The sequence below is a fragment of the Musa acuminata genome, chromosome BXJ1-8 (genome assembly GCF_036884655.1).
Source record: "Musa acuminata AAA Group cultivar baxijiao chromosome BXJ1-8, Cavendish_Baxijiao_AAA, whole genome shotgun sequence".
Classification (NCBI taxonomy): domain Eukaryota; kingdom Viridiplantae; phylum Streptophyta; class Magnoliopsida; order Zingiberales; family Musaceae; genus Musa; species Musa acuminata.
Window position 1 is genome coordinate 37,971,284 of NC_088334.1, and position 13,745 is coordinate 37,985,028.

Below are 13,745 nucleotides of genomic sequence, written 5' to 3' on the forward strand. Positions count from 1 at the left end.
GCATGATCTCGCTCGAGAGAATGCATTGGTGGATGCATTGCGAGATCAAGTGGGGAAGCGACCCAAAGCAACTTAAATGAAGGCACACTTGGAGTCGATGTGGAGATCGGACTCAAGGGAGGGCTGACCCGTGGAATGGTGGGCACGAGGACCACCATCGACTCAATGTGAAAACGAGGAGCGGAGCAACTTGGGTGTAACTTGGCGAAGTACCCAAGCCGCATGAAGGGAGCCAGCAGAGAAGTTGGAACATGGAGCAGAGGCACAGTGCTTTCCTTAGACAGAGGTCAAGGACATAAACTCTTGTAGAGGCAAGAGTAGGATCATGTTGTTCCATGGGTCCTTCATTCTGACGGAGTGGACTCATCTTGCATGGTGCCAAAGTCGAAGGGAGCTTCTGGGCACATGCACCTTATCTCGGAAAAGCATTTGATGGAGGAACTAAGGCGACTCAATTTGCGGAGGCGAAATTGAGTTCAGAGGGCCTTAGCACGGGGCAAGAGGATGCAGAGGCAGGTGCTCTTGAAGAATATGCCACAGTGTTGCCATTCAAGTTGCCATGAAGGAAGCGGTGCGCAGCGGAGATTGTGCTGGTAGGGGCAGAGGCCCAGGATCCAAACAATGGTACACAAATTACAGTGAAGTCGGTGGACTTCGGGAGCTACTAGGCGACGGACTATCCTAGAGCGGTGATTCATCTAGGTGTGACCCAAGAGTGGGTGGATGAAGGTCGATTGCTAAAGGAGTGAACAAAATCGAAGGTGGAAGAGACCCTGCGATGTATTGGCAGAGGCCACACATGGAGGGTTCACAATTCGAGTTTATTCTACAAGGATCAGAATGCAATGGAGATGTCACCAGGAGGCGACATGGTGCAGCGGATCGTGGTGGAACAGTTTGATGGCAATGCGATACACACAACCTAGCCCCGTAAGGGACTATATCATATGGAGGTATGATCGAGAGCTACTGGAAGCTCCACTTCGGTGAACAACATGACGACAAGAAGGGCTATGGATTCAAGGAGTGAAGGCCATGGTACCGTAGAGGCGGGTCTTTCGTGCGTGCATCGAATTTTGCATCGGATGAAAACCTTTGTCATCAGCATATGGGGGCTGGGTTCCACCAAGGGAAAAGTTCGGATGCAAGTACCAGTGAGTTCCATGGGAGGGACTTGATCATGCAGAGGTATGATCGAAGCAGTTGGAGAGTTGGACTACTCCAGAGCTCATATTCGCTTAAGGGAGCTCGGCAAGTCAGAGGACAAGATCGAGTAAGCGAACGTTGCTACTAAGGAAGCTAAGGAGAACAGAATCGGTGCATACCCTACAACGTGATGGCAGAGGCCATGTATGGGAGTTGCAGTCTATCTTTCCATCGACCAAACGGACTGCTTGGAGAACACAGAGGTGTTGAAGCAGGGGGTTGAAAGGGGCGAGGAAGCGACGACGAGTCCAGAGGGACTTAGCTACCCAAAATCAAGCATCAGTTAGAATGAAGATGGACTCAGAGGAGTGCCACAGAGACATATCTACTGATCGTGAAGAAAAGGGATGCAGATATAAGGCGACGGATAGTAGGGCCATGGGCATGGCAGCACCATGGTACCGCAGAGGCGGGACTTCCGTGAAAGTCATTGATCCCTTGCTCTCATGGAGGGAGAGCGCTTGGTCGTGAAAGGGGCCGAGGAGGTGGAGCATGCAGAGGCAATCTCCAAGTACCAAGACAAGGCTGAAGGGTAGAGGCCGAGGAACTTCGTAAGACCGGTGTCAATGAGCTTCTCATCAAGATGGCCGAAAGTGAAGGACTTCGGGTCATGCAAGAGTGCATAACCAAGGAACGAAGCAGGCAGTACGTGGTGTTGTACCTTTACTACTCAGTGGAGTAGGCGGTAGGGTTGATAGAGAAGACGGTACAATCCCAGAGGCGACCAAACCTATGAGAGAATTACTCCAAGTTGGGGTGAAAACTTCCTGCATTCTAGAAGTTCGATGGCATTGAGAAGGTGAATCACAGTAACTAACTCAACGCAAGGAGTGCAAACACTTAAAGTGCTTCAGAAGTGTGAGCAAAGAGCAGGCAAAGTCCAGTAACCATCTCGATGCATGGAGTACAACCTCGGGGAGGCGGGCGAAGTCAAGTAACCTTTGCCTTCTCAACTCTTAAGAGAATGGGCGAAACCGAGTATCCCAATTCTCTTATCTATCCAGTAGAGGAGCTCTTCACAAGTTCAAAGACCCTTTGAAGATAATGGAAGACAATAGTTGTCAAATCCTCACCAACGGTGATCAGTGCTACTGAGAGTAGATTGTCCGCTTCATTTCCCAACGAAATGCCAATCGAAAGCGGAAGTGATGCGAACCTACTTGGATGTGACAACTAAGTGAAAGAAGAGTCAATGAGCAAATTTTGTGGAGGAAGGACCCAAAACTTCAAAAGTTTGTGAGACGATGCTCGTTAAAGCTCCAACAAGCATCCACCCAGTTCAAACAGCATGAGAAATTTGAGAGACTGGCGCAGTAAGGATGGTCTTTTCCTTCATTTGGGGGATCCGCAGGAATCAACAATGATCAACACAACTCAGCCAACCCCACACCAGAGTCAGAGTCATTGGTGAGTTGAAGCAACATGGCGGATCAAAGGTTCGACTACTCAAAAACAATAACGGAGAGCAGCTAGGAGCCAAGAGGCGCATTGTAGCTGGAGCAGAAGATTGAAGACTCAGCAAAGGCGAGGAGTTGCAGTGTCAACAAAGGCTTCAACGAGGACGTCGAAGGAATAAGTGGGGAAGAATGTCACGGACAAACTTCTAAACAAGATATTTAATGTAATGCTTATGTATGTCCATGTCTTTTGGCATGTTCATGCCTTGTACAGCATGTAGAGGGGCGGCCAAAGGCTTAATAATCCCATTTTAGTTGGGTTGGTGGCCTATTTAGGCTTGTAAATAAAGGTTGTGTCATGTGGACACGTGCGAGAGATCTTCGGTCTATAATGGACCATTTTACCCTTTGTTGTGCCACTGTTCAGAGCTTGTAAAGTCTGTTTGTAATTTGCATTATCTATGAATTGTTTTTCGGAGATATTTGCTTGTGGATCCCGATTGAGGCGTTCTCTCTAACCCGTTCTCTCTTTTGGTGGTCCTAAGGGACAATGGGAGGCTTCAGGGAGGCTGACTTTTACAGACGGACACACAAGGGTGCCGCACGACTTAGGCAAAACCAGCTAAGTCCTTGATAGTATGTCCACGTAAGTTAGGACCGAAAGCTCTTAAGCTCATCGACAGCACATGAGAGGTTGCGTGCGGTTAACACCTTGCTAGGCAACAACGACTTGGTGCTACTACTGGTGGTCGCTTCCATGATAATATCTCCTCCTATCATTAATGGATGTCTCAAAATTATTTTAACTAAAATTACATATGTCATTATATTAATGATTTAGTGTAAATTATTTTAACTAAAATTATTTTAACTAAAATTATTTTAACTAAAATTACATATGTCAATATACCGTATAAATATATTCTAACGTTTGTTAATTCAGATTCGAGTAAGCAGCGAGTATGGATTCCATGCCAATCAAAGAATGATTTGCTTTAAATCTTGCGACTAGGGAATAATTATCACACGTTTGGATCAAAAGTGATTGAATGCAAATGATTCTTACTCTTTACAACTGCAACAAAAGCGCCTAACAAATTTTACTCGTGACATTTTTCACTGTGCCAACGTCACATCGATGACTAATTAGTAAGATAATATAAAAATTTTGTGTGTGTGATAATTATTCTCTATTCGCAAGATTGAGTCCGTTTGGATCGTCGATTTCCGCATGGAGAAGGCAATCGTGCATTATTGAGGAGAATGAGAACCATTACAATATAAGATGTCTCATGATTTCTTAACGTTCATTAATTTTTATTTCAGTTAATTAGCTCTAAGTGTTTCTGTCTATACCATTCAACTCGATCCTCGTGCCACAGCCGGCACGTGGACCTCTCTCCTACCCGTCCCGAGATCGTTTGGTCACCGACCGAGTATGTCTCAGCCCCAGTGGGCCACCACACATTTCTCCATTCTAAAGGAAGGTAATGTCTCCGGGTATAATTTGATTTTTTTTTATAGAGCAAAAATCCGCGAGAGCGTTGCATTTAGACATATGTGGGCCACCACAAGACTTCCCAATTCACGAGGCAGGTGAGCTATCGGGGAGGCTGTTTAAAGTATATTTATCTTTTTGATCAGGGCGATCGCTTACTTAGGAGTCGAGTTAGGGGAAGAAAGCGCGTGAGAGAGAGAGAGGCGATCGCCATGGCTCCGGAACCTGAGGACGGGATGAACGAGAAGAACCCTCGCCCTCTCGACGAGGACGACATCGCCCTCCTCAAGACATACGTATTGTTCTTTATTCCCCCTTCCCTTTCTCACCTCATCCATGGATGGCTCTTCTTTTCTCGAGTTACCCGTCTTTCGTTTTCATTTTAGCTGCTTTTCTATGCCCTAATTTCCTCTCGTTTTTCCTTAGCGAGCCAAAAATTAAATCGAAGATCGGGATATTTGTCAAATAGTCAAAATTAGTAGGCCATGTTCTTCGATAATCGTAAATTTAGGGATTTAGGGTTTCGTTATGCTTACATTTCTTGCTGTCTGCCCTAGAAGTTGCTGTCTGTTTTCTTTTTAACCATTTAACTTTGAATTTGTTTTTTCTATTTTGCAACTTCGTTTCATGGTTCCTATGACAACTGTAGTTACTCTTTCTTTTAGATCGCCAAATTCCATTATGGTGGTTGTTGTTTTGGCAATATTATGCATTCTGAATACTTGATGGCAGGGTTTGGGACCTTACTCAACAAGCATTAAGAAGGCTGAGAAGGAAATCAAGGAATTAGCCAAGAAGGTCAATGATCTATGTGGTATGAGTTCTAAAAGAATATTTAAGTCTCCGGGTTCTTGTGATGGTCACCTTCCTAATTGTGCTTTCTGGTCTTGGTTTTTTTGTTGAGGAGAACATCATAAAAGATGATGGTATATTCAAACGGAAATCTGCATATGGACTTTGCTTGATCAATAAACCTGGAATTTTATATATTTTTATTTGCACAATATTATTAATATCATGTTTTAGGTCGAAAGTTAAAAATGATTGTTTTGGATTAATATTTCAAGATGTCTTTTGGTGAGGTTTTTGCTTAGGTGTTCTTATGTCCGTAAAGTAAGCTGACACTTAAAATCATGGATAGTCCAGGTTGCGACTATAACATAAAGGAAATGAAATGTGTGTACAATTGAACTTCTTGGCCAAGCATTAATAATATCTTTTCAGCCTAGTCAAAGTTCAATGTGGGAGTTGATTGGATTTGAAAGGTTTTATTACAATTATCACGGTCAAGCAATATCTGGTCTCCTATATGGTGTATTCACACACTGTAGTTGCTCTGATTACTTGAGTCCTTGGTGCATCAAGTCTCAATCTAAGCATCCAAATCATCTGTAGTCTAAACCCTGACCGGATTTCATCCTTTTGTTTGTGTGTATAATGGCGTGACAAACATTTTGAAGGTGTGGCAAACCAAAAATGTGATGATTGTGGTCATTTCCTACACCCTCCTTGTGTTTACTGTTCTACTTCTGCCTCTCCTATGCAGGCCACATATCAGTCATTGGCCTCCTTCCGCTGCTTTTGCTCCATCTTTTTTTCTTTTTTCTATTTACCAGAGAAATAGAATTGGTCAAAATCTGATATCTTTGGCCAAATTTAATCAATTTTAGTTGATTCCGTCGCTTCTGGCAATAATATTAAGAAATCGGCCAAATTTGTGTTGGCCTTGGTTGACAAGGATACAAATATGTGTATCGTATTGGAATCAATCGGCACAATAATCTATGATGGTAAGCTTATCAGTGACTTGTCACTGTGAATTTTTCCTGTTGACTTTTTTCTTGGTATTCCTCCACTATTTAGTGTAGATTGTTTGTATTTTTTGTGACAATCTAGGCTCGTTGAACATGTTCTTTGGCATGGTTTAGCTTTTTCCTAGCATAATTTCACAATTATCACTTTGATACAAGTAAAATTCAATTTCGCATGTGTTGTTTGTGTTGGTTCAAATTAGTTCAAATATGAAATTTTTTTATATAAAAGAAGCTTTTGTGCAGCTGTCTCTGTAAGTGCAGGAGGACCTGATTATTTCATTGCTTGTTATTTTTTTCTGACTTAAATACCAGGAATCAAGGAGTCTGATACTGGTTTGGCTGCACCAAGCCAGTGGGATTTAGTCTCTGACAAGCAAATGATGCAAGAGGAGCAACCTCTTCAGGTACATTTGGTCAAATTTCCAGCCCCCTCTTTGCATGCGACATATACACACATGCACAAGCACCCATAGGACAAGCTTGCAATCACAATAACCAAGATGGTGCATCGGTAACCCTGAAAATTCTATCAAGATGCCATGTTTAATCATTAGCGAGCTTTGGAAGGTCCTTCCACAATCTGGATCTTGCCCAAAAGGACTTGGGTCAGTTAGCATTTGGCTACCAGATGCATGGTTTAAGTGGGATAAAAGCACACACCAAAATACCAATCCTGACATACTTTGCTTCTGAAATCCAGATTAAAACATGCAGCAGCAACCAGCAAACTTCTTTGCTGCATTCCAGAACTTCTGGTACATGCTAGTGGATTATTTACTAACCTTCTCATCGGCTTCCTGCCACCAAAAGCCACATAAGCTTGCAAAATGAAAAACAAAATGTTTGAGCTACAAAAGATGGGGGAAAACACTTCTAAATACTGTTATATTGTCTGAGTTTTGTATTATGTTTTCCCTAGCTTATGGTGTTCCTAAAGTAATTACATGCTTCTTTGGAAGGTTGCAAGGTGTACCAAGATTATTAGCCCAAACACAGAGGACACTAAATATGTGATAAATGTTAAGCAGATAGCCAAGGTATTTTCCTGATTTGGATAATTCTCATTCTTGTCAGATACAAATATTTACCTTGATATATCTTTGGAATGTTTCACATAATTTCATTTTTATGTGCAGTTTGTGGTGGGATTGGGTGACAAGGTCTCGCCAACTGACATTGAAGAAGGGATGCGTGTTGGGTAAGAAATTGTTTACTTAGTGCATATTACACTTGTGCAGTTAAAGATTTGAAGTGCAAAAGCAACTTATCAAAATTTTCAAGTAAGATCATACAAATCTTGTGTCATCAGCTGGCTGTCAGATTAGGTATTTAATTGTTAAGTCATAACAAGGAAATGAAATATCAGATTCTTGTTTGGTGCATGCAATTTCCCAAAATGTTTGGCTATTTATTGCTAAGAGTTTTTATTGTTCCAGAAGTGCCAATTAGGAGGATAAAATGACCCTAAGAAAAATGGTTATTTAGTTTATTGAATATGCAAGGATATTGTAGAAATAAACGTTTGTATAAAATATTATTTTGTTTATTTTTCTACAAGTAGTTGATAGACATAGCTATTCAAGAATTACAAGTAAAAAGAAAGACTCAATACACAAGACTTCCACCAATACGGTGCATATACATTGCCTTTTCTGCAACCAGAGAGGTTGATTATGTGATTTGAACTCTTGACACCCAATAATTATAGGAGCAACCTTATCATAGTGCCATGGCTGATCCCGTAGTGGAACGAATGGTTCAAGGTATTTGCCACTTATACCAACTCCTAGACACTGAATAAGATTTAAAAAAATATCTGAGGATATGTACTATGTTTTCATACATTTACCATATTTTTTTGTATGCCTTCTAAGCCAGTATATCATATCATTATGCATTTAGAAAATGGTAAGTAGTACTTGGATATATTAATTAATACAGCTATATTGTGATGGTGGTTCTTGCAACAGGGCTTCAATTGCCTTGTTTACTGTAATTTTCCTATTATATTTGAAATTATATTTTCATGCCAAGCCTATTTCTTGGTGCAGAGTTGATAGGAACAAGTATCAAATCCAGATACCGTTACCACCAAAGATTGATCCAAGTGTTACAATGATGACAGTGGAAGAGAAGCCTGATGTCACATACAATGATGTTGGTGGATGCAAAGAGCAGATTGAGAAGATGCGCGAAGTATGGCCAAAGCTGCTAATTTGCTTTTGAAGTACTTTTGTTTGGGATTGTTAGTTTAATAATTCATTCATAGTGCACAAGTTAATTTCCAGACAATGGCAAGCATTGTAAATATGTAATATACTTCTGAGTGGAGTAGTTGAAGCCACGAGAACATATTTTCTTTTCACAATGAATAAATACTAACATTTTTTTTTTCATATTATGTTTCAGGTCGTGGAACTTCCTATGCTTCATCCAGAGAAATTTGTTAAACTAGGTATTGATCCTCCAAAAGGGGTTCTCTGTTATGGTCCTCCAGGAACTGGTAAAACACTACTAGCTAGAGCAGTAGCAAATAGAACAGATGCATGCTTTATTCGTGTCATTGGAAGTGAGCTTGTTCAAAAATATGTTGGAGAGGGAGCTAGGATGGTTCGCGAACTATTTCAGGTTTTTAAACTCCAGACATATCATGCTCTTCTTTTATTTTGAGAGTGATCACAACCAGAATTTTGTTCTCTCTCTTTTTTCTTTTTAATTTTTTAGTACCAAATTTAATCAAATTGTTTGTTGTCATAGATGGCTCGCTCAAAGAAGGCCTGTATAGTGTTCTTTGATGAAGTAGATGCAATTGGTGGAGCTCGGTTTGATGATGGTGTTGGTGGTGACAACGAAGTTCAGCGTACCATGCTTGAAATTGTTAATCAGCTTGATGGCTTCGATGCAAGAGGAAACATTAAAGTTCTAATGGCCACAAACAGGTTTGTTATTCTACTTTCTTTCTGCATGGTTTTTGCTTGTGTACACTTATCTGGAGATATTGAAGAATAAAATTTTTAAACAGAACAAGCTTTCTACGCATGCTTATTGAACTCACTGATATACATATTATTAACATATGACTGTATAATCAGTATTAAAACTACCTAAACATCACTAAAGAGATATTGCTTCTTTGATTGATGTTTGTTGGTATTCTTCACTTTCTTTTCTGCACAGCTTATGTTTGTTGCTTGTCTCTAAATATCATTAAATTTAAAGGTTCGACTCCTAGCAAATACATCTCTATATTTTGAGGACGGGCCACAATGGTAAGGTTGCTCTTTTGCGAGACCTGGGAGACCATGGTTTGAGTCATGGAAACAACTTCTTTAAATATTCAAAGGTAAAGGCTATCTACATTGACCCTCCCTAGACCTCGCATTGCGGGAGCCTTGTGCATTGGGGTACAACCTTTTTTAAAGTTAGTTCTTAATGCAAGCCCTATAATATATACTCACTAGTACCAACTCCATAATACATATCTGTTATCACCTTAATATGACTAATAGATTTTTTTTAGTGTTTCTAGCCACTTTATCATGCTTTTACCTTGCAAAAAAAAAAAGTGTAATTTTTTTCTTTATATTTATCTTTAATTGAATTTCAATAAATAAATTTCTATTTGATCTTCTAGACATAAGTTTAAATTGATTTGTTTTAGAAAAAAGAATAGCGAAGGTAGTATATTACTGTTGGTTCCAATTGAATATCACATCTTTGAATTTGATCTGCAACTCCTAAGGGCTTAGAGACAAAAAAAATATGAAATATCATTGGCTAGATGCAGATTAACCGGCTTTAATGACTTCAAACATGTGTTAACATGATCAATAATCTAGAAGCACACAAGGTAGTTCATATGCATGTCTCTAAAAACATGTAGGCAGGAATCAGTTTAGATTTGGTTACACTGCTGACTATGTTGGAGAACTTACTTGAAATCAGCTTCTTTTTTTTTTTATTGTAAGCATATGGTATTATTGACATTTCATTTGTAGTGTTAAAACTTACTTGAAATGTAAAAATTGCATCCTTATATTTGCTTTGCAATTCACAAATGAAAGCTAACTCCAACATTATACATTTCTACTGTAAAAAAAACTTTCAGACCTGATACTTTGGACCCAGCTCTACTGCGACCTGGACGGTTGGACCGCAAAGTTGAGTTTGGTCTGCCTGATTTGGAGGGTCGAACCCAGATATTTAAGATCCACACCAGGACAATGAATTGTGAGAGGGATATTCGCTTTGAGCTCCTTGCTCGTCTGTGCCCCAACTCCACTGGTATGAACTAGTCACTACTAATTAGGTTACAAGAGATCTATCATACCTTTGTGCAGCTTTACATTTCAAAGTTTTGGTGCTAATGGTCCTAGTAGGGGTTTATAATGTACAGTTAAGAGGCTGCAAATTCTGTTCCAATGACGATGTCATGTCCATTGCTTTGACTTCAATAGGTCATAAATTTATGGAGCATGTTTGTTGATGTGGTTTATTTCTCTAGGGGCTGATATAAGAAGCGTTTGCACCGAAGCTGGGATGTTTGCTATCCGAGCACGAAGGAAGACGGTCACGGAGAAGGACTTCCTTGATGCTGTGAACAAGGTCATCAAAGGCTACCAAAAGTTTAGTGCAACTCCAAAATACATGGTCTACAACTAAGGCATTTTCATGTGATCTTTCATGAAAACACAAGGTGGAGATACACGCCATAAAATTTTATTCACGCACTTCTCTCCCATCACTAAGATTTCATGATAATTCAGTTTGCAATTCCATCACTAAGCATGAGCTGCATGCACCACCCTCTATTTGTTGAGCTTACTCTTTCATGCATCTCTTGACTCAAAAAGGTTCTATTGTGTTTAGTTGTGCTACTGATGCTGCTCCTGCGTCTGCTAGAAGAATTATTCACACTGCAAGAATGCTCGTGTTGTTGCTAATTGAGCTCTTGTTGTTATCATATGAAAGCAAGCTGCTTTTATAGTGCACGATAGGAATGGGACTGCACGTATCTTTGCACTTGGTGATGTGGACAGACATCGTATTCCACCTCATCGAGTCTCATTGTCTTTGCCGATGTTGGAGGTTCCAAACCTTCTCCAACACCAAAGCTCATCTCCGATCATCTCAACTAGTTCTTGGGAAACCAAACCATTGGCTTAATCCTATCCTCAACAGAAGACCGACCAATCATGGCGCCGAACGTCGTCATCTGCGTCTTTTGGTTTGATTGGTAATCGTTATGCCATGAATTATAATAGTTCGAGTGAATCGGATGTGTGACTGATTGTTCATTATGTCATGAATCGACTGATAATAATAATCCGAGTGAGAGATTTGGAGCCTTTTCTTTCGTTTCGTACCTAAGCGCTTGGTCGATGGAGATGGTGACACTACAAAAAGGTTGAGGCTCATGTAACCAATCTTGTCGTGCATTCCTGAGGCTTCTTCATCACCATGCACCGAAACTTTGCTGATGTCAGATAGGTCGCAGTTGTTCCTTCTTTGGACAACCCAACCCACTACGGAAGAAATACCACCACCACCACCCACCAACGACAGCACTCTCTCTCTCTCTCTCTCTCTCATTACCTGCCACATTATATGAAATAAAAGAATAAGGGAAACCTAACAAGAGCACTTCGAGCGAATCTCTTTCTCTCCATTAGCTTTTTTGATGGCAAATTTTCAGAAATAAATTTAAAAATTTAAAAATTTTCTGCAAAGTACTTCAACTTTAAAAAAATTTTATCAAATATTTTTTTTTTATAAATAATCAATTTTTTCTTAGTCTTGTCCAACCCGTCGTCGTTGCCTTCACCTTGCACCACCCAAGTATTGCTCGTGCACACGTGGAGGTGACGATGGATCTAGTAGGAGCTAGCCATGGGACGATGTCGCCAGAACCAATAGAAGTGGAGGGTAGAAGCGACGGTAGGTAAATGTGAATAATTCTTTAAGTTACTCATTATTTGTAATATAATAATTCAAAAAATTTGGATAAAATTCTAAGAAAGGAAAAATAGATTTTTTAATTCTTTTGTAGCCAATATTTACATTGAAAAATCTAAAATATTGATAAAAAAATTCTGAAAAAAAAGGACGAAAGAAAGGAGAGAAGTTTCTCTTTATTTCTTTTGTTTCTTTTCTATTTATATTTCTCTATTGGTATTGGATTATTCATTATGGTGCTAATAATCATCTTGTTTGAATGAATACGAAGGAATACGCTTAGGATAGTACTTGCATACATCTAAATTTAATATATAAACTACTTATTTCAATTTCAACACATTTGAAATAATAAAAAGGATATTTTAGTATTCTTTCTTCAACAAATTACAGATTATATAATGGAAAAAAAAGACCTATCAACCAATAAAATCCTGACGAATGGATTAAAAAACTACTTAAGATATCACCTCCATATATTTTATCAAAGTTCGATCAGCTCGACTACCACATCAGCAAAGCTGACGTGGCTACCACATCATCATTAAAATAATAAAAGAATATATACTTTTAATAATCATCCGATTCCATGTGTCTTTGACATTCGACCATTATTATACGGGAATCTTCATATGATTGGAAATATATATATATATATATATATATATATATATATATATATATATATTGTTTTGCTTATTATTTGTGGCGCATTTCATTAAGAAAGTTGACCCCAATCTTTCGACAATTCAAATTTGATTTCTAGCAGCATCTATTATTTGTGTAAAAGTAGGCCTTTTTTCTTTTTTCATGTACCATTAGAATCTCTGATGTATCTCACTTTATTCATGTTATTCCATCTAATCATAGTCGAGATAGCAATTATATCTGTGCCTAATTTGATTCAAATCCATATTAATTGTCTATCATCTTCATATGCTAATATAATTAAAGAATTAATTTCATTACTAAAACAAAACCCGTGTTATAAACATATCGATGTAATCCAACCTAATTATTCCCACTGATAACGCCAATATTCGTTTATCAAATATCCTCATCGACTATCAATAGTTTGATCCACTTAGAACGCACTAATAAACCTAATTCGGTTTTAAAGATAATAGGTTACAATGTTCTTATATATAGCTATAGTATGTTTTTGTTACTAAGATAAAAGCATCACAAATTATTAAAAATACTAACCTTATTATATATTTGAGGTTTCATAAAATATATATTTTTTTAATTTAGAGCTTTTAACTATGAATATTTTTGATATATTTGAAATTAGAGGATGACAAGTCCTTTTTTTTTATGCAACCTTAAATTTAGGACTAGAATTTTTTGAAAAATCTTATGATATGTATTATTAATCATTTAAAAATAATTTAATAAAAGGAATTTTTTCACCTAATCAGAACAGTGTGGTAACTCTAATGGAAAAAACATATAACTCAGTTTTAATTAATTAAAATTTTCAGTAATCATAAATATCAATTTTACCATATGTTTTGAGGCACTATAAAATGTCTAATATGAGAATATGAATGTTCTGAATGAAAATTATGAAGGAACTCACATATTCAAAATAAAGTATGATAAAAATATAAAATTTTCTACTTTGTTTTAAATTTAATTTAAATATCTTTGAAAAATTTAAAATATTTATATTCATTTATTGTGAATCAATGATAATAAAGAAGAATGTGATGACTTTGTAAGAAAAAGCACAGTAAGAAATACTGTAATTATATTTAAAAATTTATTTAAAAAATAATAATATTATTATACTTGTTTAACCCAAATAGTATTTTTGATTTTTTTTAAATAAAAGGATGGGATTCTCTTTTATTAAAATTCATCCCCTATTTT

The 13,745-nt window shown here is 38.1% G+C and overlaps 1 protein-coding gene across 1 annotated transcript; it reads left to right on the forward strand.

Annotated features, from left to right (window-relative positions):
- The first annotated feature begins 4,237 nt into the window (after positions 1–4,237).
- Positions 4,238–10,783, forward strand: LOC135587785 (26S proteasome regulatory subunit 7A-like). Its single transcript, XM_065079540.1, has 10 exons — positions 4,238–4,397; positions 4,834–4,915; positions 6,228–6,319; positions 6,875–6,952; positions 7,052–7,113; positions 7,967–8,111; positions 8,325–8,543; positions 8,673–8,854; positions 10,024–10,199; positions 10,420–10,783. The coding sequence occupies exons 1-10, from the start codon at positions 4,314–4,316 to the stop codon at positions 10,575–10,577; spliced, it is 1,278 nt and encodes a 425-aa protein (XP_064935612.1). The 5' UTR covers positions 4,238–4,313; the 3' UTR covers positions 10,578–10,783.
- The last annotated feature ends 2,962 nt before the right edge of the window (positions 10,784–13,745 follow it).

Bases quoted from the DNA above. Each gene is read 5' to 3' on its own strand.
- LOC135587785 (XM_065079540.1), top strand. From the start codon at position 4,314: ATGGCTCCGGAACCTGAGGACGGGATGAACGAGAAGAACCCTCGCCCT. The intron at 4,916-6,227 runs GTATGAGTTCTA...CTTAAATACCAG, and splicing joins GAAGGTCAATGATCTATGTG to GAATCAAGGAGTCTGATACT. The intron at 8,112-8,324 runs GTATGGCCAAAG...ATTATGTTTCAG, and splicing joins AGATTGAGAAGATGCGCGAA to GTCGTGGAACTTCCTATGCT.